The 23,736-nt window shown below is 41.8% G+C and overlaps 1 protein-coding gene across 1 annotated transcript in view; it reads left to right on the top strand.

Moving 5' to 3' along the window:
• The window catches only part of lrrc7 (leucine rich repeat containing 7), a 256,525-nt gene that overhangs the window by 129,055 nt on the left and 103,734 nt on the right, over positions 1-23,736 (top strand). The window contains exons 11-13 of the mRNA XM_080196575.1: positions 3,156-3,271; positions 17,575-17,644; positions 23,110-23,209. Coding sequence (XP_080052701.1) covers positions 3,156-3,271; positions 17,575-17,644; positions 23,110-23,209 — 286 coding nt within the window. The remainder of the gene's footprint in view (positions 1-3,155; positions 3,272-17,574; positions 17,645-23,109; positions 23,210-23,736) is intronic.

The raw sequence follows: 23,736 nt of genomic DNA, 5'->3' as shown, positions 1-23,736 counted from the left end.
TTCAGACTTTTCAGTTTCCCCAGAACCTTCTCCTTAGTGATGGCCACCACACTCTCCTGTGCCCCTGACTCGCCTGGAGCTCTGGCATCCCACTAGTGTCTTCCACCGTGAAAATTGATGCAAAGTAACTATTCAGTTTCTTTGCCATTGCTTTGTTTCCTATTATTATTTCTCCAGCCTCATTTTCCAGTGATCCAATGGCTATTTTTGCCTCTATTATCTTTTATATATTGAAAAAAACTCTTCCTATCTTCTTTTATATTGCTAGCTAGCTTACACTCACATTTCATCTTCTACCCCCTTATTGCTTTTTTAGTTGTCCTCTGTTCGCTTTTAAATGCTTCCCAATCTTCTGGCTTCCCACTAATCCTTGCCACTTTGTATGCTTTTTGTTTTGCTTTTATCCTGTCCTTGACTTCCCTCATCAGCAATGAATGCTTCGTCCTTCCCTTAGCATGTTTGCTCCTCCTAGGGATGAATTTCTGTTGTGCTTCCCAAATAACTCTCAAAAACTCCTGCCACTACTGCTCCACTGTTTTCCCTGCTAGGCTTCCTTTACAACCAGCTGGCCAGCTCCTCCCTCATGTCTTTGCAGTTAGCTTTATTTAATATTCTTACTCATCCTTTCACAGTTTCAAAAAATCTTCAGACTTCCATCCTCTTAGTCTTGAATATCAAGGATGATACTGCAACACAGCCCTAAGGTAGTGTTACGCTGCTGATGGTGTCATCTTTTAGATGCGATGTTAAAACAACATTCCATCTACCTGTTTGAGTGGATGTAAAAGATCCCATGGCACTATTTCAAAAAAGATTAATGGAGTTATCCCTGGTGTCATGCTCAATATTTATCCTTCGATCAATATCACAAAAGAACATTAATGCTTTGCTGTTTGTGGGAGATTGGTGTGCACAAATTGGCTGCTGCAATTTTGTACATCACGGCAGTGATGAACTTCAGATGTATTTTATAGCCTGGAAAGCATTTCGGGGCATCCGACCCATGAAAAGCATGGTATAAATGCAAATCTATCTTCCTTCTTCCTCTTCTCTTGACTTATCTAATCTGTAAACTTGAAGGCTGAATATGCTCCTAACTCCTATCCTTTATGTTCAACTTGAAGGCCTTGTGCACAATAGTGTTCGCCCTTCACTTAGATGTTTCTCATTAAATGTATACATTATCATGGTATGTTTTGCATATATAGTGGCAAATCTTTAAAATTCTAGCAACCTAAAGCCTCCCTAAAACAGTCAGGCCTGTAATATCCAATAAACAAGAATTGGCTCTCCTAAATAATAATTGTCACAATCATAGAGTGTTACAGCACAAAAATAGGACCATCGGCCCACTGTATCTGTGCTGGCCATCAAACATCTATCTATTCTAATCCCATTTTATGCACTAGGTCCATAGCTTTGTATGTTATGGCTTTTGAAGTGCTCATCTAAATTCTTCTTTACCTCCTCAGATAGTGAGTTCCAGATTCCCACCACTCTCTATTTGAAAAGCCTTTTCCTCAAATGCCCTCTAAATTTCCTGCCCATTACCTTAAATCTACATCCCCTGGTTATTGAACCCTTTACTAAGAGGAAAGGTTTCTACCTTTCTACTCTATCTATGTTCCTCATAATTTTGTACTCTGCAATCAGGTTCCCCCTCAGTCTTTTCTCCTCTGATGAAAATAACTTTAAAAGCTCTTAAAGTCAAGCACAAAAATCTGCAGGATTTTAAAATTCAAAAGAAACTAAAATATCTAAAACAAAAAAAATCAGAAATGAATATTTGAGATTGGTGGGAAGTTAGGCTTTTCTAATAATAATAAAGCAATCACAAGCGTGCATTGTTTGTTTTGTGTGCCTATAGTAATTACACGCAGACAATGCGAATCTAGGTTTCTGTTAGTTCCATTCTATAATGGGGTCCTTAACAATGCATAGGTTGAACCTGGGAAGAATTTGCACTCAACTTTTCTCCCTCATTTTGTAGATGTCCCTCTGTTATTATTCCTGTATGATAGCAATGTCATGTTTGGGAATTGGCTACGCTACTAATCATTGTTGTGAACCTATGTCCAACCACCTCCACGGCATTGCATATTTACCATAATGGGATTGCTGGGCTGGATATACCTTTGCCCTTTCTGGTGTCTAGATCAATACCAAGTTGTCTACCTAGTTTTATTATTCTTAAGTTTTAGTCGTAGTTTAATACAACTATGTGGCTTGCTGAGCCTTTTCAGAGGGTAGTTTGGAATCAACTACACTGCAAAAGTGCCAGGAATGAACCAGATGAGTTTTTACAACAATGCAATGGTTTCATGCATTGTTGTATTTAATTTAGTTTAAATTTTTCAGCTGCCATGGTAGAATTTAAGATCATGTCCATGATAATTAGGGTGACCACCATGGTGGAATTTAAAATCATATCCATGACAATTAGTCCCAGCCCCTAGATAACTAGCTCAGTTACATAGCTGCTTATATCTACTTTAGGACTCTACATTTTGCCATACTGTGAGCTCTTGATTGCAATATTAATACAAACCATTGCTAAATTGAGATCAGGAAATTAGCCATAAGAATGAATTTAAAGAAAACTCTAAAATACAATTACCCCCATCAATGTTAACTGTATAGATAATACCACCCCCATTTGAAAGCAAAAAAAGGAGGGGAAATAGCATCAAATTTTGGGCATCCCATGAATGGAAACTTGAGGATACACAAAGTAACAATTCCACTGATTCCGTAGGTTGTTCCTGAGTCATATTTTATGCAAAGCTATGTGATATTAATTATTTTGAAATTTTATGTCACATCTGAGTTCCTAAATGCCAATAAGTGGTCTAGCGTGGATGCATGAACCTCACACAGTGGAATAATAATACTGATTAATGAAGGGCAATCTTATTTGGATAATTATAATTGTGGAGATAGCAATGTGAACAATTATTATTAGATTATGGCTATAATTGTGATGCATTGTGATTTTAAAATTGTGTCATGATCATTTAAAAGAGAGATCATATTCTCATTGCAAAAAGAATCTCAGTTACTGTTGTACTGAAAAGAAATGTGCATTTGGAAATATAACTCTTGTAGGTTTTGTAGATATTATAATGCAATCTCTTCCTGATATATTTTTAATACAGATCGGAAGTTGTAAAAATGTGACTGTAATGTCTTTACGATCAAACAAACTGGAACGGTTGCCTGAAGAGATTGGACAGATGCAGAAACTGAAAGTGTTAAATTTAAGTGATAACAGGTAATATAGATTCTTGACTGAGCAGAATTTCATTTAAGTTACATGTGTACTAGTACTGCACTGCGTTACCTGTAATGCTTCAAAATCATCAGATGAGCGTATACTTGCACAGCAACATCCATTGTCCATTTCATTGACACATCTATCACTATCTTAATGCAGCAATTGACAAAAACCATAGAACAGGTTATATGAAGCCAATTTGTTCACCCAAGGTATGATCCTGCTGTATTGGCTGTTGAAATTTATATTTAAAATTAAAGGTAATAGCGAATGTGGTGGCACAGTGTGTGTACTCCAATTTGCAGGATGCACATTCATGTCCTCAGCTTCTTAAATTATGGATTTCCTATCACAATTGTGTTGCTTCCAGGATACAGGAAAGGCCAAATTGTTCAAATAACCATGAAACATCAGTCACCTAGTAGCTAATATTCGGTCCTAGAATGGTAGCAAAGAAGATGAAGGGTACAGACAGGGCAGTCAGTGCTAATTTTAGCATTTGGCGTACAGCTGCTCAAAGCTGTATAAAGTTTAATAGCCTTATCATGTCAGACAAGGTAAGAGGAACCATTCCAAGAAAATGCTCGAGTCACCATTTCCACATATACAACTACCTTTTCCTCCTAATGGTGAAATATTTAAACAGGTTGATATTAAGATGACACGGGGTATCTGCCAGAATTAAGCACAAGAAACTGTGAAGAAATTCAGCATAAAAACTTTCAGGGAATACTATTTCAATTCATTCTTAGGAACTGCTGAGCCATATAATATTTGTTTGTAGCATTTACCTGTGTGTAATTGCACTGAATGGGGTAATGACAGAAAATAGAATGTATCATGTATCATCTTACAGCTACCTTATTTAAATATACTGGCCCATTTTAAATCAGAAGCATTCACAGTGGAGGAGATTTTACCATGTTGATTCTAAGTGCTGAATTTGGGCGCAATTCAGATCTGACTTGGAACCTGTTCTCAGGCGCCCCTATACGCACTTGGCCTGAAAAAGAAATTGCAAGTCTGAATTGCGCTGTGGGCGGGGCTTATTGCACCTGAAATGCTGCTTCTCTGATCGGAGCCTTCAATTGCACATGCGCAGTAAAAAAAATTTGAAAAACGCTTTCCTATCACATTGCTCCTGGGGCCCAAAATGCAGACAAAGTGGCCCAGAAGTGATAGCCCCCAGAGATGTCATCCCACCCCCACAACATTACTGTGCCCCCATCTACTCACCTCTTCCCCACTACCCAGACCGATCGCGACCTCCTGCCCCCTTCTCCCCCCACCAATTGCCCACAGATTGACAGAGGTCAAAGGTGATCCCCTCTCCCCCCCAGTTTGCTTGCAGAATGGCAGTGGAACCCCCGCACCCACCCCACCCAAAGACCCATCTGGCCTTCTCCTCCCCCCACCACCAGAGAATGATCTGCCCCGCCCCCCCCCCACCAAACACCAGAGAACCATCTGGCCTCCCTGTCCCCGCTTCCCCCTTCGTTCCCTCACCAGAGAATGATCGGGCCTCCCTCTTCCTCCTCCCCCCCCCCACCAGAGATTCATCTGGCCTACCTCTCTCCTACTCCGCCCATACCCTCTCCCCACTTGAGATACATCTGGCCTCCCCCCCACACCTCGCAGCAGAGAATGACTGGGCCCCCCTCCATCTCTCCCCCACTAGAGAATGATCTGGGCCTCCCTTCCCCCATCCCCCTATCAGAGAATGATCAGGTCCTCGCCTCCTCCCCCACACCACAGAATGATCGGGCCTTCTTCCTTCCCCCACCCTTCCCACCATAATGATTGGGCGCTCCCTCCTCCCCCTCCCCCCCATTCCCCACCAGAGAATGATCTGGTCCTCCTTCCCCACCCCCACCACCAGAGAACCATCTGGCCTCCTCCAACCACACACCCCCAACCAGAAAATGATTAGGCCTCCCTCTTCCTCTTCCCCCCACCCCCCCACTCCTCCACTAGAGATTCATCTGACCCACCTCCCTTCTCTTACCCCTCCCCCCCCAGAGATACAACTGACTCGGTTCCTCCTTCCCCCACCACCAGAGATAACATTTGACCCACCTCCTCCTCCCTCCCCTTCCCACCAGTGATACATCTCACCCGCTTCCTTCTCCCTCCCACCCCCTTCAACCAGAAAATGACCTGGCCAGCTCTCCCTATCCCCTGCAACCACCGATCTGAGTTAGAGAGCCACTGGAAGCTCTGAACTTACCACTTCAGAAGCTTGAGGACCCGAAACAGACCTTTGCCGAGCATGTCTGTTTCACATTGAATCTGGATGGGCAAACACAATGGTAAAGGGGGAAATGCAGAAAAGATTGGGCATCCAGCTCATTAAGTCAATTTAAATGCATGCAAATACAATTAAATTGATATTGCGCCCGTTGCAGCCATTTTTGGGCGTTGGTAAAGTAGGAATCTGCATGGACGTGGGCGCAGATCGTGCTATTCACCTCACACCCAACTTTACCAAGTTTTCTCACCCACAAATGGGCGTAATGATAAAATCAGGCCCAGTGTGTCAAGCATTTTCTGACAGAAATTTGGATTGGAGCAAAAGGGATTAGAAATCCATGTACCTGTCCAAGATAATACTGTCTACAAATCAAATGGTATTCATTGGAAAACATTGGATAGTGAATAATTCTTAGTCACTGTGTTTTGCTCCATTTTATGCTTTAAAAGTGCTGACACAGCATAAAATCAGAACTCGCCATTAAATGGCATGGTGGTAATTCAATGCATTATGAATGGGAAACTCTACTATCAACTCACTTTCCCAGTTCAGGATATACAGTAGGGGGAGTACTTCATACAAAATCTTAACAATGTTCTGTGATTTTAATGAATAGAAATTGGGAATGGGTGGTCATTGCTATTTCAGTGTATGTGATGCAGCAGAAATCTCCACAGGAGTATGGCACAGTGAAAGCTAGTGCATTTGTATGGTTTAGAACTCTTTATACTATGAGGGCAGTAAGCTCACCACAACACTAAAGGGTGTCTTTTGAGTTGTGCTCATTTTAATTTTTTTTCAATTGTAAAAATGCATGGATTGCATCATTAATTACCATCTTTTGTAAATTCTTGTAGAACTGGTTATAGGGTTAATTCGTAAGTAAAAGAAGCTGCAATGTAACGCAAAAATAAGCACAAATTAAACTCCAAACTCTCATGCCAGTCAAAATGTAAAAATGGAAGGTATTCTCTGAGTTACCCTTGGTGTTAATTAGTGGGTTGAGCATATGTTCCTGCATTTTTAAGATTTGAGGACATTAACACGTTAAGGTTAATTAATGACTGCCACCTTCAATGTGGGAGATTTATGCAAATGAAAAATTTGGAGTCAGAGAAATATTGCATGCAGTATTTCCAGAGGCCTGAACCGTTTGTGTGGTTTCTTTTTAATTGTTAAAACTCAATTCATGTTCAATATTTGAAGAATTATAGATGTGTTGGTTGAAGCACTGAGGAGACTATTTGGCCTCTCATGTACATACTGGTACTCTGCAAGGGAAACTCAGCCATTCTTGCCACATAGTCCTGCATTTTTTTCACTTCAAATCAATATCCAATTTTCTTTTGAAAGCCACAATTGTATGTGCCACCATCACATTCTTGGGCAGTGCCTGCCAGATCCTATATAAAAAACTTTTCCAAATGTCATCTTTCTTTGCCATTCACCTGAAATTGGAATCCTCTGGTTCTTAACCCACTGCCTATGAGAACAGTTTCGCAATAACTACTCTGTCCTGACTCGCTCATTCCAAAATTGTAAAGTCCCACCCGAGAACATAGAACACTACAGCACAAACAGGCCCTTCGGCCCACAAGTTGCGCCGATCATATCCATACCTACCAAGCCTATCTATAACTCTCAATCCCATTAAATCCCATGGACTCACCCCGAAGTCTCTTAAAAGACCCCAACAAGTTTGCCTCTACCACCACCAACGGCAGCCGATTCCACTCACTCACCACCTCTGAGTGAAGAACTTACCCCTGACATCTCCTCTGTACCTGCTCCCCAGTACCTTAAACCTGTGTCTTCTTGTAGTGACCATTTCAGCCCTGGGAAATAGCCTCCGAGAATCCACCCTATCTATACCTCTCAACATCTTATAAACCTCTATCAGGTCGCCCCTCAATCTTTGTCTCTCCAGGGAGAAGAGACTTAGCTCCCTCAACCTATCCTCATAAGGCATGCCTCCCAATCCAGGCAACATTCTTGTAAATCTCCTCTGCACCCTCTCAATAGCCTCCATATCCTTCTTGTAGTAATGTGACCAGAACTCCGCACTGTACTCCAAGTGGGGTCTGTTTTTTTTTCCGATAAGAGAGCAGTTATTTTGTTTAGCAAAACAGTAGAGTAACGATAGGCTAATACTTGGAAACAGAGCTTTCAAATATATATATATATACACATATATATTATTACAAAATTAGTAAAACTCCCTTATGTAAATATAGCAGCACCATCAATGATTCAGGGTAACATGCCCTCTCAACAACAATGGAGAGCAGGTTGAGCAACAAGTTTTGCAACACACCACACAAGATTTATTTCCTCTCACCCCCTTTCCCCACCATTGTAAAAATAAAAGTAAAAAACTCTGGATGAGGAATAGGAGGCCAATCAGCTCCTTCAGCCTAGTTCTGTCATTCAGTTGGATCTTGGCCAGATCAGAACAGCTCACTGCTTTGTCACCCTTCCATCCAGGGAGGAGAGATTTTCTAATGCATCACAGCCAAAAGATGGATTCACAGACAGGCATTTCCCGAGATCAACAGATCTTCCCATGGTCCGCCCCTCACCTGCTTCAATTCCCGTGGCGAGCAAGGCGGTAAAATTCCAGCCCTCATGATTTTTAAAACCTCTATCAAATCTCCTCTCAACCTCCTTGGCTTTAAAGAGAACAGCCCCAGCTTCTCCAATCTAATCACATTCCTGAAATTCTCATCCCCGCAGCCTTTCTTGTAAATCCTCTTTCAAATGTCTTCACCTCATCCCTAAAATGTGGCACTCAGAGTTGGGCAAATTATCCAGTGGAGGTTGAACCAGAGTTTTTTTTTAATAAATGTTCATCATAGCTTTCTTGCTTTTGTACTCTATGCCAATAGTCATAGAGCCCCATATTGCCATTCCAACTTCAGTGATTTGCCTAGGTCCCTCCACTCCGTTGCCCCTTTTAGAATTGTAACCTTTATTTTGTATTACTACTTGTTCATCCTATCAAAATCACATTACACTTCTCTGCCTCAAATTTCATCTGCCATGTATCCTCCCACTCCACCAGCCTGACCTCTTGACATCAATCACTAATCTCACAGTTCACAATACTTCCAAATTTTGAATATTGTCTTGCAGAATTATTAATGGGAATTTGTAAAAACTAGATTGAGCTGAAACAATTTAAAAAGTGATAGATTCCTTGGCTGCAGAGCATGTATATCTTCCAGTTAGATCAAAATTCTACAACGTGTGTCATGTATGCTACTGGTCAGAAACATGTTGGATTCATTAGTCAATTTGTTTTGAGGTGTCTAGCTGGAAGATGATTTTAAAAATCAAACTCTATTATCTTATGGCTACTGCCATAGTCCCAGATTCAAATTCCACTAGTCCTGACCGACATTTGAGCCTAAAATTTATTTATTTGTCACAAGTAAGACTTACATTAACACTTCAATGAAGTTACTGTGAAATTCCCCAAGTCGCCATACTGCATGCTCAGATGAATGCAACCTAACCAGTACATCTTTCAGAACGTTGGAGGAAACCGGAGCACCCAGAGGAAACCCACGCGCACGTGGGGAGAAGGTGCAAACTCCACACAGACAGTGAACCAAGCCAGGAATTGAACGCGGGTCCATGGCACTGTGAAGCAGCAGTGCCAACCACTGTGCCACCCTACCGCTATTGAGTATCAGCGAACACTTTAACCATAGTAGAGACAGTAGCATGAGTAGGCAAAAAATTATGTTGCAGGAGCAAGAGGATGTCCCACCTGACATGTGATTAAATCATGTGTAACTATGTAGAGAGAGCTTCCTGATATCTTGATGTACAATCTGATATTACTGGACTATAAGATGTAGGAGAACAGGTTAATCGGCCCATCGAGTCTGCATCAACATTCAATGAGATCATGACAGATCGGATATGATAATCCTCAACTCCACTTTCCTGCCTTAATCCCATAACCCTTGGTTCCCTGACTGATTTAAAAATCTGTTTATCTCAGTCTTGAACATACTTAACAACCCTACTTCTACAGCACTCTGCAGTAAACAATTCCACATGTTCACCACCTCAGAGAATAAATTCTTCCTCATCTCTAATTTAAATGGGAAACCTCTTACTGGGAGCTTATGGTCTCTGTTCCTAGATTTTCCCACAAGAAGAAACAATCTCTTAGCATTTACCTTGTCAAGCCACCTGAGAATTCTATGTGTGTCAATAAGGTTATCTCTCACTATTTTAAACTCTAATGATTACAAGCCCAACCTACTCAACCTTTCCTCATAAGAAAATTCTTCCATACTTGGAACCAACCTAATGAACCTTTTCTGGTAAAAGCAAATAACTGTGGATGTTGAAATCTGAAACAAAAACAGAAAATGCTGGAAAATCTCAGCAGGTCTGACAGCATTTGTGATGAGAGAACAGAGCTAGCCTCAAAACACAAAACGTTGGCTCTATTCTCTCTCCACAGATGCTGTGAGATTTTCTGTCACTCTCTCCAATGCCAATATATCTTTCCTAAGTTAAGGGGATCAAAAGTGTTCACAGTATTCCAGGTGTGGTCAAAATACTGCCTTGTATAGTTTTAATAAGACTTCCCTATTTTGGTACTTCATTTCTTTTGGAATAAAGACCAGTATTCCATTTGCCTTCCCTATTACCTGTTGAGCTTGCATGATAGCTTTTTGTGATTTGTGCACGAGGACCCCCCAAGTCCCTCTGTGTTATAGCTTTCTGCAGCCTTTCTCCATTTAAATAATATCCAGCTTCTTTATTCTTCCTATCAAAGTGCATAACTTCACATTTTCCTACATTATATTCCATCTGCCAAGATTTTTCACACACACCTAACCTGTCTATTTTCCTCTGTAGACTGTGTCATTCTCACCATTTGCCTTCCCAGCTATTTCTGTGTCATCTGCAAACTTGTCAATAGTACATTCACTTCCCTCCAAGTCGGCAGACTGAAAAATCAGAAGCTGGCCTGTCCTCAATGAAAGGCCAATTAATGTAAATAAATCGGTGATATTGTTCAATTTTAAGCAACCTGTGGGATTTTACAGTAAGTGTATGGGTTGCAAGAACAGCCATGAATAGCTGGCTGCTCTCTGGTGAGAAAAGGCAGCAATGTGACCAAGCGTGGAGTCTGCTGCTAAGGTTGCAGCATTGTCTGGCAGTCATTTTTACTTGTATATTTCATCAATTATGTGGTCTATTGGTATATACTTTTTTAAAATTTTCAGAGGCATGGGATTTGAGGGCGTCTCTATCAGGGTGGGCTGTGAAAAGTATGGTTGCGCACAGAAATTTTAATTGAACCAAATTCAGATAGTGATTTCTTTTCCTCTTAGGAGGGAGGAGAGTCCAACTGGCTGGAGGCAGCAGCCACATGGTTGCCAACAAACACAACTGAGGAACACAAAAGGAGCTGGAGGTTAATGAGGGGTCTGTGGGAGTCGAGACCAGTGGAAGTGCCACTATCCTCCTGGCTGGGTTTACCAAATGCTCCAAATGTTTAGTGATGACAGAAGCAACTTAGAACAGTACAGCACAATACAAGTCCTTTGGCCCTCTATGAACTTATTGGTGCCTGAGAGGCAAGGGATGCCCCGGTCCAGTAGGGTGTCTCAGGCCTGCTGAAGCATCACCAGGAAGCCACATTAAGACCCTTGGTTAGAAGCTCAGAAGCTTTTCAGTGCACCTTCTGAGGTCTTTCCTACTTCAACATCTGTCTCACAGTGGAGCCATCAGATACAGACAGCTATCACTCATCAAATGAGGTTCATTTTGGACCTCCCTGAATTATAATGTGTGATGGGACTCCAGATGCCCTGTCCATCTTCTGTATTGATAATATTTTGCTGAGGTGTAGCATCGCTGATCCAAACACGTTGCTGGAAACCTTGATCGGCCATAGGAACATAGGAATTAGGAGCAGAAGTTGGCAAATTCAGTCCTTTGAGTCTGCTCTGCCATTCAATCAAATCATGGCTGATCTCTTCCTGGTCTCAAATCCACCTCCCCACCTGTTCCCTATATCCCTTTTTTATTAGAAAGTTATCAATCTCCTTCTTGAAATCATTCAACATTTCAGACTCCACCGTGTTATGGGGCAGTGAGTTCCACAAATTCACCATCCTCTCTGCAAGAAGTAGCTCCTCCTCATTTCAGTTTTAAATCTACCGCCTCTCAACCTATAACTGTGACCTCTTGTCCTAGATTGCCCCATAAAAGGAAACGTTTGTTCTATGTTGACTTCATCAATCCCTTTGAAAATTTTATATACCCCAATCAGATCCCCTCTCATTGTTCTAAACTCCAGCGATTACAAGAACATAAGAACATAAGAAATAGGAGCAGGAGTAGGCCATCTAGCCCTTCGAGCCTGCCCCGCCATTCAATAAGATCATGGCTGATCTGTCGTGGCTCAGTTCCACTTTCCCGCCCTCTCCCCATAACCCTTAATCCCCTCTCTTAAATATTTATAGGCCCAAACTGTTTAACCTCTCCTCGTACATCAACCCTTTCATCCCCAGAATCAATTTGGTGAACCTTCTCTGAACTGCTTCCAATGCCACCACATCCTTCCTCAAATAAGGACACCAAACCTGGGCCCAGTACTCCAGATGTGGTCTCAGCAACATCCTATACAATTGCAACAACACTTCTCCACTTTTACAATCCAGTCCCTTTGCATTAAATACCAACATCCCATTTGTCTTTTTATTAAATGCTGCAGTTGCATATTGACTTTCTGCTGTTCGTGAACATAGATACCTAGATCTCTGTGCCTGGACGCATTTTGAATCTGCTTTCCATTTAGGTAATAATTTGTCTTTCTATTTTTTCTACCAAAATGGATAGCCTCACACTTATCCACATTAAACTGTAAAATCCTTATATCCTCTTCACTGCCTGCTTTCTCACCTGTTTTAATATCATCCACACATTTTGCTATGTTACACTGTCCCTGCTTGCAGATCATTTATATAGATTGTAAAGCCACTTCCTAATCTCTTGATGGAGGACGCCATATATTTCTAGGGGAGAGAGAGAGAGAGAGAGACTCCTCCACTGGATATGCTAGGGCACACATTACCTCTGGCATCGCCATCAGATCCCCACATATTGGCCATTGGACATCCAGCATTTGCTTCCTCAGTGATGACTTCACAGGTTCATTATGTCCCTGGGCCTCAGCATTCTCCACGTCTCCCATACTGGTGAAGTATGTGAATCGTAACCTCAATTTGATCTGAGTGTATTTTTCCCTTAAGAATATCATTGAAAACTAAATTCCTTTGAGAACATGAAAAGCTCTTGGCTTTATTTTGTAGTGAAAATGCTAGTTATCTAATGGTCAACCAAGTGTCAGAATCCTGTGAAATCATGGTTTTCAACAGGCATTCCAGTAATTGTGCAACCATGTTGGTACACCCATGTTGCTGAATGTGCACATTCAGAGGTGCCAAAAAGATGCCACACAGAGGTGCCAAAATTTGAGATGGTGGAGGTAGTGGGCAAGGATGGTCCTATTTAGGAAGATAAAAACAGGGGCAGGCCATTCAATCCATTGAGTCTGTTCTTCCATTTAATGAGATGATGGCTGATCCGTGGCCTAACTCCATAAACCTGCCTTTGGACCATATCCCTTAATGCCTTCACTTAACAAACATTTATCTATATCAGATTTAAAGAGAGCAACAGATCTAACATCAACTGTCCTTTGTGAAAGAGACTTCCAAACCAACTTTTGTGTGCAGAAGTGCTTTCTAACATCTCTCCTGAATAGTCTAATATTTAAACTATGCCTCCTAGATCTAGAACCTCCAGCTAGTGGAAATAGTTTATCTTTATCTATCCTGTCTTTTCCAGTTAATAATGAAGACTTCAATTCGATCAGCCCATAACTTTCTAAATTCTAGAGAAAACAGGTTTAATTTGTATAATCTCTCCTCATAATTAAACCCATGAAATCCAGGTATCATTCTTGTAAACCAGGTTGTATTCCCTCCATGACCAATTTATCCTTCCTAAGATATGTTGCCCAGATCTGCTCACATTACTCCAAGTGGGATCTAACCAAGGTTTTGTATAGCTGCAATATAACTTCTGCATCCTTATACTCTCATCCTCTACATATCAAGGCTGGCATTCCATTAGCCAGCTTGATTATTTTCTGCACCTGCTTGTACCATCTTAAAGATCTATGCACCTGAACCCACAAGTATTTTTGGACATCTAACTTCATACCAAAGTACTCTGATCTATCCTTTATCGGTCCACAATGAATAACCTCACATTTGCTTACACTGAAACCCATTTGAAACAATTTTGCCCATTCACCTAGTCTAGTAATGTCTGTTTGTAATTCTATGCTATCATCTACACTATCCACAATGCTGCCTTACTTTGAGTCATCAGCAAATTTGGGTATATGACTTTCTCTGCCATAATCCAAGTCATTAATAATGTGAACAATTGAGGTCCCAACAAAAATTCTTCTGGGACATCAAGGTCGGGATTGTCCAAAATAATTGCAAGCTCCCAACATGTGGAAAAATAGGAGTAAACCCTGCCAGATTTTTTAGTGTGGTTTCCAGAATGAATCTCCGACACTGTGATCACAGAGTGCCCAAGTATGATTCGCTCTGAAAATCCGGGGATCAGCAGCCTAGCACTGAGCAGGCCACTGTGCACATGCCGATCTGTCAGAGCGGAGATTGTTACATGCACAGTTGCCTCCTGATCGCCAGCCTCCAGGTTGTTGGCCAGCCCTGCAAACCCCCATCACTGGCCGACCTGATTGCTGGCCTCCTGGACCTGCCCAGGCCAGCCCCATGTCCCACCCCTCCCCCAGCCAGCCCTGATCTCCCTGTCTCCCTCACGACCTCCCAATGCACAGTGCCAGTGTGCCCCTTGGACCTTTCCAGTTTGCCCCTTGGATGGTGCCAGGCTGGCACTGCCCACGAAATACCTCCCTTACCCCCATCCTTCCAGGGGGCCTCAGAGGCCTATCTTTCCTACAGTAGGGTCAGGCCACCTGTTCCCCATTAGCATGGAGCAACAGTAAGCCCTGCTGGAGGAATGGGGGTGGTGGGGGGATGCGGGGGATGGGGGTGGCAGTAGGGAGAGATGCCAGTGGGCCTGGAGAATTCTGTCCCAGGGTTGCTAATCATTTGGAAATGTCAATTACCATGACATTTCCAAATGATAATCAGTTCCACTCTGATTACGTCAGAAACCTTAGGTTGGGTAGGCGTGTAGGCTGTGACATCGAGCAGAAAGCTCTCGAAACAGCCACCACTGATATCTCCCAGCCCGAGTAGCGCAGCGAGCGGGGAGAATCACCTCCACTAGTCACATCCCGCAATTTGAGTACCTACCAATTATCCTATTTTCTGTCACCAGCCACTCAACTAATTTCCCAGCCAGGTCGATAATTTGCTGTAATTCTGTGGGCTTCTATCTTAGTTAACAGTCTCTTATGTGGAATTTTATCAAAGGCCTTCAGGTAAAGCGTATAAAAAACAACCACACACATAAATGGTGGTAGAGTTGTTAGCATTGCTGCCTCACAATGGCTAAGACCCAGGTTCAATTCCAGCCTTGAGTGACTGTGGAGTTTGCACATGCTCCCCTTGTCTGTGTGCTTTTCTCTGGGAGCTCCGGTTTCCTCCCACAGTCTGAAGATATGTGGGTTAGGTGGAGTGGCCATGCTAATTTGTCAGGGGTTAACAAGATAAATAAGTGGGGTTACAGGGATAGGGTCGGGTGGGATTGCTGTCAGTGCAGACTCGATGGGCCCAATTTTACCATTGCCAAATGGGCACGAAAACATGGTAAAGTCGGGTGTGAGGCCATTAACGCAATCCATGCCTGCGTCCGTGCAGATGGCCACTTTACTGAAACCCAGGAATGGCGGTGATCTGCTTCATGCCCAAAATGGCACAATGGCGATTTAAATGCATTTGTATGCACTTAAATTGAATTAAAGAGCTGCCCATCCAACTTTATCAGCATTTCCCCCTTTACCACCGTGTTTGCCAATCCAGAACCACATCGTAATGGACCTGCTAAATAAAAGACTGAATCGGGCACTCTGGCTGCTAAAGAGTGCGTTCAGTGCTTCCAACAGCTCTCTGACTCAAATCGTGGTGGGGGGAGGAGGGAGGTGGGTCAGATCATTCTCTGGTGGGAGGAGGGGGAGGGGAGTGAGGCCAGATCGTTGTCTGGCTGGGGGGGGAGGAGGAGGCAGATGTATCTCTGGTAGGAAGGGGGGTGGTGGTTAGTGGAGGGCCGATCATTGTTTGTTGGTGAGGGGAGAGGGCTGATCATCATTTGGTGACAGGGGGGAGGGCTGATCATTCTCTGGTGTGGGGGGAGGGCCAATTGTTCTCTGGTGGGGAGGAGGAGGAAGCAGGTCTGATGTTTCTCCAGGGGCAGAGGGGGCGGTGAGTGAGACCAGACCATTTTCTTGGGAGGGTGGGATGAGTGAGGCCAGATCATTGTCTGGAATTGGTGGGGGGGGGAATGGTGAGGTCAGATTGTTGTCTGGTGGAGGGATGGGGTGCGGTGAGTCCGGATCGCTCACTGGTGGGGGAAGGAGGCAAATGGACCTCTGGTGGGGGGAGGGGGGTGCAGATGAATCTCTGGTGGTGATGCAGGGGGGCAGGGGTGTCCACTGCCACTCTGCAGGTGGTCAGTGGGGTGGGGGGGAGGGAGGCATGGAGGCATGGGTGGTGATTGGTCTGGGTAGGGGGGTGGGGTGGGCGGATAAGGGGGACAGTGATGTGTGTGGGTAGCGGGGGGGTGGATAATGTGGACAGTGATGTGTGTGTGCACGATCGCTCCTGCTTTTACCTCCTGGGCCGCTTTCTCCACTTTCTGTAGCCAGCTAGTGATCTGACACAAGCGCGCTTTTTCAAGCGTTTTTCCAACTGCACATGCGCAGTTCAGAGCTCCAATCGTTCTAGCCATGCTAAGCCCCGCCCACAGCGCAAATTGGACTGGAGATTTTCTTTTTCATGCTGAGTGCGTATGGGGCGCCTGAAAGCAGATTTCTAAGTCAGATCTGCATTACGCCCAGATTCAGCACTTAGAATGAATTTGGTAAAATCGGGCCCTATGAGTCAAAATGGCCTCCTTCTGCACTGTAGGATTCTATGATTCTAAGACCAGTCTCCTCCTCCTTCTCATTTGGGAGTGAATGCAGAAAGGCTGAATACTCTCCGTTTCAAATCATGACACAGGCAACAAGACCTGGATTTCTCTTTGAGGCAGATGGCCTATTAGTTGCACCACTGGAGGGGAGCCTCTTAACTGGATGAGGTGAGAAGCACACAAAACACCTTAAAGATTAGGTTAGTCACCATCACAGTTTAAACTCATAATCAGATCATGTTACCCAGCAGCGATAATACCAGAGTGTTAAACTCTCAAATAGGAGACCTTGATCTTGGTTTCTACTGAGAAAAACAAACAGATTTTCAACTGTGTGAGTTAGATTGTTTGTGCAAGAGAGGAGAATTGTGAGAGAAGTTTTTCACTGCATTAGTCACAAATGCTATTTTACATATTAAACAAAGTTATTGGAGATGTCCATTATGCTAAGCCATTTCCCTCTGCTCCTTGACTGCAGAGAATAGTTTGGACATAGGGACCCGGGTTCCAATGAATGTTGGAGAAAAAGAGAGTTTAATTAGGTATGGGGAGCCTAACCGTACTGGTAAGATAAGCGTGTCTGAATCATTACCTCAATTTGATTTGAATGTAATTTTCCCTTAAAAATATTGTTAAAAACTAAATTCTTTTGAGAACATGAAAGACTGTTTGCAATGAAAATGCTACTTACCTAACACAATTCAAAAATATCTATATATTTCAGAACCGAAGGAATCTTGTTTGGCTGAGTAACAGTGAATGGTTTGATTACACTGATTTGCAAGCCATCAAAAGCTTAAAACAAGTAAAAACAAACTGAAAAACAATGTGAATTGACTGCAACAAATTTTGATCTATAAAATATTTGCTTTTTTAGGTTGAAGAATTTGCCGTTCAGTTTTACTAAGCTTAAAGAGCTGGCAGCACTATGGCTATCTGATAACCAGGTAATGAACCAAGAGCAATATAGAAGAATGAAGGCAAAGGTGGCTTCCAGAAGTAAATTAACAATGCTTTAGGATCCAGTTGTGGGAAAATCCCTATACAATCTCTCCCACTTAGTTCAACTGCAGTCGTAAACCTTTTATTATCTAGAGCTGATGATAGTAGCATGTTCAGTAGCTTAGTTTTCAGTGAAAAACCTAACAGTGCAAGACTATGGGGATAGTTAGGGGAACAGAATGAAAGGGTCCCCACCTTGCAGAACGTCTTGCAGAATGCACAGCCAGGTGGAAATAGTTGGGAAAGGGAGAAGGGAGATGGAAATAATGAAGAAAGGATGTGTTGATGATGTTAAAAAGGATAGGGAAGAGGAAGTGAATGAGAAGGAAGGGATATTTGTAATTAAGTGGACAGCAGGATTTAGTGACTGTTATGTTGGCAGAATTTTCCTATCTGCCGCCGAAGCACTCCCACCCCAGGTTTCCAGCTGGCCTGCGATGGATTCAATAGTAAATCCCATTGAAGATCTCACTGCCAGCCAACGAGAAAAATGCCGGGGGTGGGGCAGAGGGTGGGGGCATAGAGAATCCCACCTAATATCTAAAAAGGTGATGTTGAGCGAAGGGAGAAATGGATAGCTGGGTAGGAAAGTGGAAAATGAATGGTAATGAATGCCAGAGGGAAATGGGAGAATAACTTGAGGGGCGAGACAAGTCTGCTTTGTTGTGAGGAGGAATGACAATACCAGCATTAATTGAAAAGGAGTGAGAGCAGAGGTGACATGACAAACTGAGGGGAGTAAGGAGGGAAAGAGTGCTCTGATAAATTCTAGGGAGCCAAAGTCTGGCTGCTCTAATGGGGCAAGTGGAAGAGAGTGCCATTATAATATTTGTAGAGGGGAGTAAAATGCTAGATTGAATTGACAAGCAGTATGACCGGTTTGGAACAAATGTACACCTGAAAGGACAGGAATTTCATGGAGTATAATGTCCACGTGATTTGGGTCTAGACAAATTGAACAGCCATTGTGAACTGGGGCAGAGGGCATTAGTTGTGGGTGAGTGACTGGGTCATTTTTGGATAAGTGATTTTGTTGAGAGTTCTTTTAAATTAAAATTCTGTTATCTATGAAGTATCAAAGTGCCTGCAATTAAACAGAATGGGCAGGATTTACCTTGCTTTCCATCATGAAGATGGCCCATAATTGGCCAGTGGCAGGATCTTCTGTTCCTGTTGTTGTCATTGGGGTTTCCCGCTGAATATGCCACCATGAAACCCACATCAGGGCTGCACCATCCGTGGGACCAGAAGACTCCACCTGTACGAACGACCAGAGTTCCGGCCAATATTTTACTTTTTATGTAAAAACCTTTATTTCTGGGGAGCACCTGCAAATGCAGTTTTGTGACTTTAAAATCTGATTCTTTTATGAGAGCTGATGTTAACATTCAGCAGTTGCAGAAAATAGGTAGTATTGGATTAGTCACATTTGTTATAAAGCACTGCACAATTTGCTTTTTTATGCAAATAGATTTTGGACAGGGTGTGCAAAGGTTGCTGAACCAATATCTGATTTCCATCACTGCCAAAGTTAAAATCAACCTAATTTAGTAATATATGAAAAAATAAAGACAAGTTGGTCCACTGAGTCTGTCCAGAACTAGCAAGATGTAATTTTGAGACACCAATATTGATAGCCCACTCACTCCCCCCCAACCCCCACCTCTCAGATATCTGTCCCATTCATCAGACAACTATTGCAGTGATGGGATCTCAAACAAAGATTATACCCTCTCATTTGCACAAGTAAGGAATCTTTTTAGGTAGTCAGTTAGGACTGATATTTTTCATGCAGCCTTGGGACATAGAACATTGGTTCCTGAAATTATGTTTTGCAATTTATTCGCAGTATTTAATACACTGACACACATCTATCCCTTGAGAACATTGACCCTTGTTCTACTATTAACACATTCTTCTTTCTTACCTTATGCCACTATCAGCACCTTTTTTCTTTTTAATAGTATCATTAACATTCTCTTGGTCTTATGTTTCATGGCATCTTTGCTGAATTTCTCTTTAGCTCCCACCTAATCCTAACCTTTTGTTTTACCCCACTGGCTCCATCCCTCTTAAACTGTGTGTAATCTACCACCTTTCTCCTTCTCTTTAACTCAATCTCAGATATTAACTCTGTTTCTTCCCAGATACAGCTAGAGCTGCTGAGCTTTTCCAGCATTTTCAATATTTAATCCTTCTCTTCCCCAAAATGACTGCTTGCTCTCAATTTCTTCTAGTCCATATATAACTATGCACAATCATTCCTTATTTTATTGCTTTAAATCTCTGTATGCCCTTACTTTATGATTAGGAGAACAGCCTTTGATATCTGTGTGATAGGACTTACCACCAGCTTTCACTTGTAAGCCAGGAATTTAATGAATATTAAATTTGAGATCAGATGGTTCAACATGATTATTATAATAGTGCATTTTTGGTATAAGAATGATAAAATAAAATAAACCACATCATCAATTACATCTCAGATTTTAATTTACATTTTTTTAGCTATTGCCTTGCAATGTTATAAATAACTAGAGACATGGTAGCTTATGCTAGTTGAATAAAATGAGTTTCAAAGCAATGTTCACTGAGTCCATCACATTTGTCCCTCTCTTTAGCTCTGAGGAAGACTCATACAGACTCAAAAAGTTAATTCAATTTTCTCTATCCACGAAGACCTTGCTGTGTTTGTCAGCCTTTTCTGTTTATATTTAATGTTTAGTGAATAGTCACTTCATGCCTTCAGGCCATCCCAAAGTCCTTTGGAGCTCTTCAATTATTCTTGAAGCTTTGTCAATGTTTTGTACTCAGGTGCTGCAGGTCCACAAACAACAATGTTTTTAATTGTAGTCGGAATGTTAAGTGTTGACTTGGACACCAAGAGGGTGCCTCTACTTTTCTGCAAATTGTATCATGAGATCATTTACATTGTTATGACCAGGGTGGGAGGAGTGTGCGTATTATCTAACCCCACTAACCGGTAGATCATATCATTAATTTAGAGGTTTACTTCTTTTCCCAAAATGACCAATTGTTTATCTTCACCACTTGTATCCACAATAAAAGAGACTTAACCAGGCATCTTTGAAAACAACAACAAACTCATTAGTTTATTATAAAACAAAACATTTTTTTAATTAAGTTGCAAGGACTGGCTAACACACAATTGTACTCTGAAAGTATAACTATCCATCTCTTCCTAAACAGGTCCCACAACACACACACACATGTTGGTAGACATCTGGAAGCTCTGATCTCTTACAAATGGGGCTTTGCCATAGAGGCGAATATATGGCTGGATCAATTCTTCTGTCTCAGCTTTGCAAGTCCAAATGCAGATAGTTACACTCAGATAAAAATTCTCTGGCAACAAGTTGATAGCCACACACAGTTTCAGGCAAGCAGAAAAAGAGAGACAGTTAGGGTTGTCTTCTTTTCTCAGTTTATTCCCCAAGACTGATTTCAAAGCCAGCAGGATCAAAACTTAAGATTTTTCCCTTTCTGCCACGTGATTTCCAGCGAGTTATCAGCCTTTGCCTTTCTTCAATTTTTTTCCCCATCAATTAAAAGTGATTGCAGCTCAAAACAAACAGATCTTGCTCAAGTAACTTGCAACTCAGGTGATTTCTTGGAAGAAGCAGCTGGTAGACAGTTCCAAGGTAAATTTATGTCCCTTATTTAAAAATAGCGCCAGGTCAGCATCCAAATGTACTGTTGAAAAAAACACTGAAATGAATGTGACCAAATACACAAAGCTATCAATGTAAGGGTCAACGTAGTTTTAAAGCACAGATCCCTATGATGAATCACTGACTTAAGAATACATCTACATTACAATACAGCATCGAATGGTGATATTTAAAGGTGTGAAAACACTTCATGCTTATCTTCCAGTATGTTCAGAACTACTCAGCAGGCTTTTCATTTTCTTCATGAAGATTTAAATTTAGCGTGCTTTTAATGGAATTTCAAAATCCCACACTCAGGGATGAAAATGTGTGTGGGAGGAAAAATAATTTCAGTCCCCTATTTAAAATGGGACTGCAAATTTCTGGTTCCCCCATCCTGCCACCCTGGGACTGGAAATTCCCACCCAATGCCAACAGATCTTTGGCTAATCCATCAGATTTCCAGTCCCGCCAACAACGTTGGATCCCTACCTCAGGTCAATTAGTGCTCCTCAGTGTTAAATGGCTGCACAGCTGCCATAATCAGCAGGATTCTGTTCCCCATCAACTCTTCAGGAGGTTAAAAAGCCCACCATTTGAAATTTCCTTTCCTAAGTGTGGCCATTTATGCACTGAAAAATTCCACCGCACCCCAGACAAAAATTCAGCTCTAAGTCAATCAAATATTTCAAAATCAAGATTGATAAGGTTTTGTTTTGCAAAGATAATTAGAGTTACAGAACCAAGATGGAGTTAACATACAGGTCAGACATGCTTTAGTGAAATGACAGAACAGGCTCCAAGAACTGAATGACCAACTCCTTTACCTATGTTCCTAATAGCAGATCAGTGAAAGTAAGTTGTCAATGTATAATTCACGTCTTATTGCTATGTTGATATTTTGAAATTTTAAATTATGTCAGGTCAGACCTGGAGCAAATAACCAGATTTTGATTTTTCTTTTCAGCACAAGTAAATTATGCAAATGATTTGACAAGCAAAGACCAACTGTTGTCACTATTGTGAATGCACATTCATCTGTTTTGGACAAATTGCGCATAATGCACATGTGAAAAGTCTGTTGGTGCACTTGAAATTCAATGCTGCAGAAATGTGAGCTAAATGTGAAGGCATCATCAGTTCATTCACATTATTTAAATGAAACCTAAGGTCAAATTTCAGGCCAATCTCAAGTCGTCTGCATCAAGCATGCTAGACGGCTGTATCACCACAATCATGATAAATGTTGCAACCTCAATTCTGGAGTAATAGGATACACATGGCCTCAAAATTTGAAACAGAAAATTTGATCGATTTATCCAGTATGATATAAGTTAATCAATTGTAGTTTTCCTCTTATCTACAAGATCCTAGAAAATGGCAAATCATTATTGATCTGAAATTAAAGTAGAAAATGCTGGAAATACTCAGCTGGTCAGACAGCATCTGTAGCAAGAGAACAGCAATATTCTGATAAAGGTCATTGACCTGCAATAACTCTGTTTCTCTGTCCACATATACTGCATGACCTGTGGGGCAGTATCAATGACCTATATGAGGCCCTTGAATCGTTCCTAAAACCTTTATTGCTTTATCGATCATTGCCTGAATTATAGAATTTTTCTGGTTCTATAAAAAGCCTACTGATGTTAACCTTGTCCATGTCTTGTGATATAGTGATAATTCAAATAATGTAATCAGTATATAACTTCCTCTGTGTTCTTATCCTTCTGGTTTAGTCCAAGGCACTAATCCCTCTGCAAACTGAGTCTCATCCAGAAACAAAACAGAGAGTGTTGACAAACTATATGTTTCCACAGCAGCCACGCAACGATGAAGGTGAGACTCCTCCTCACTCAGAGGACTGAGATCAGTGCTGTTTTTCAGACGACATCTTCTTTACCTGATTGTGTTCTTGTTATACGTGTAAGCTGGCAATGCCCAAATAATACCAGCTAGCAAGTTGCTAAATTATGACATGTAAAAACATGACATTAACCATACTAATACCTTGGCAATTTATTTTTGCTGTTTCAACCCTGTTAGTTCATAGGGAAGCTTCACTTGTATATTTTGAAGTCCAGTAATGTCATAGTAATAATGCAGGTTAAATCTTAGCTTTCTTTGGTAGCTCTGAGATGTGTATTATCTGATGTGAAACTGAACTACATTGATTTATCTTAGGTTCAGGCACGCTGAATCTGCATTAGATGTTATCAACAAAGATGGCATTGGAATTGCTACAATTGGCCCCAACACTTAGCAGAGAAATGGAAAAATTATGCAGGATTTCTGCTAACCAGTGACCCATGTATAGATGTCAGAAGAGGACAGGATTAAGATGCAATATACTAGCCTACAGTGTA

The sequence above is a fragment of the Carcharhinus amblyrhynchos genome, chromosome 9 (assembly GCF_965287045.1).
Source record: "Carcharhinus amblyrhynchos chromosome 9, sCarAmb.v2.hapA, whole genome shotgun sequence".
Classification (NCBI taxonomy): domain Eukaryota; kingdom Metazoa; phylum Chordata; class Chondrichthyes; order Carcharhiniformes; family Carcharhinidae; genus Carcharhinus; species Carcharhinus amblyrhynchos.
The sequence above is the reverse complement of the archived record's forward strand: the minus strand, read 5'-3'. Positions and strand labels throughout refer to the sequence as shown.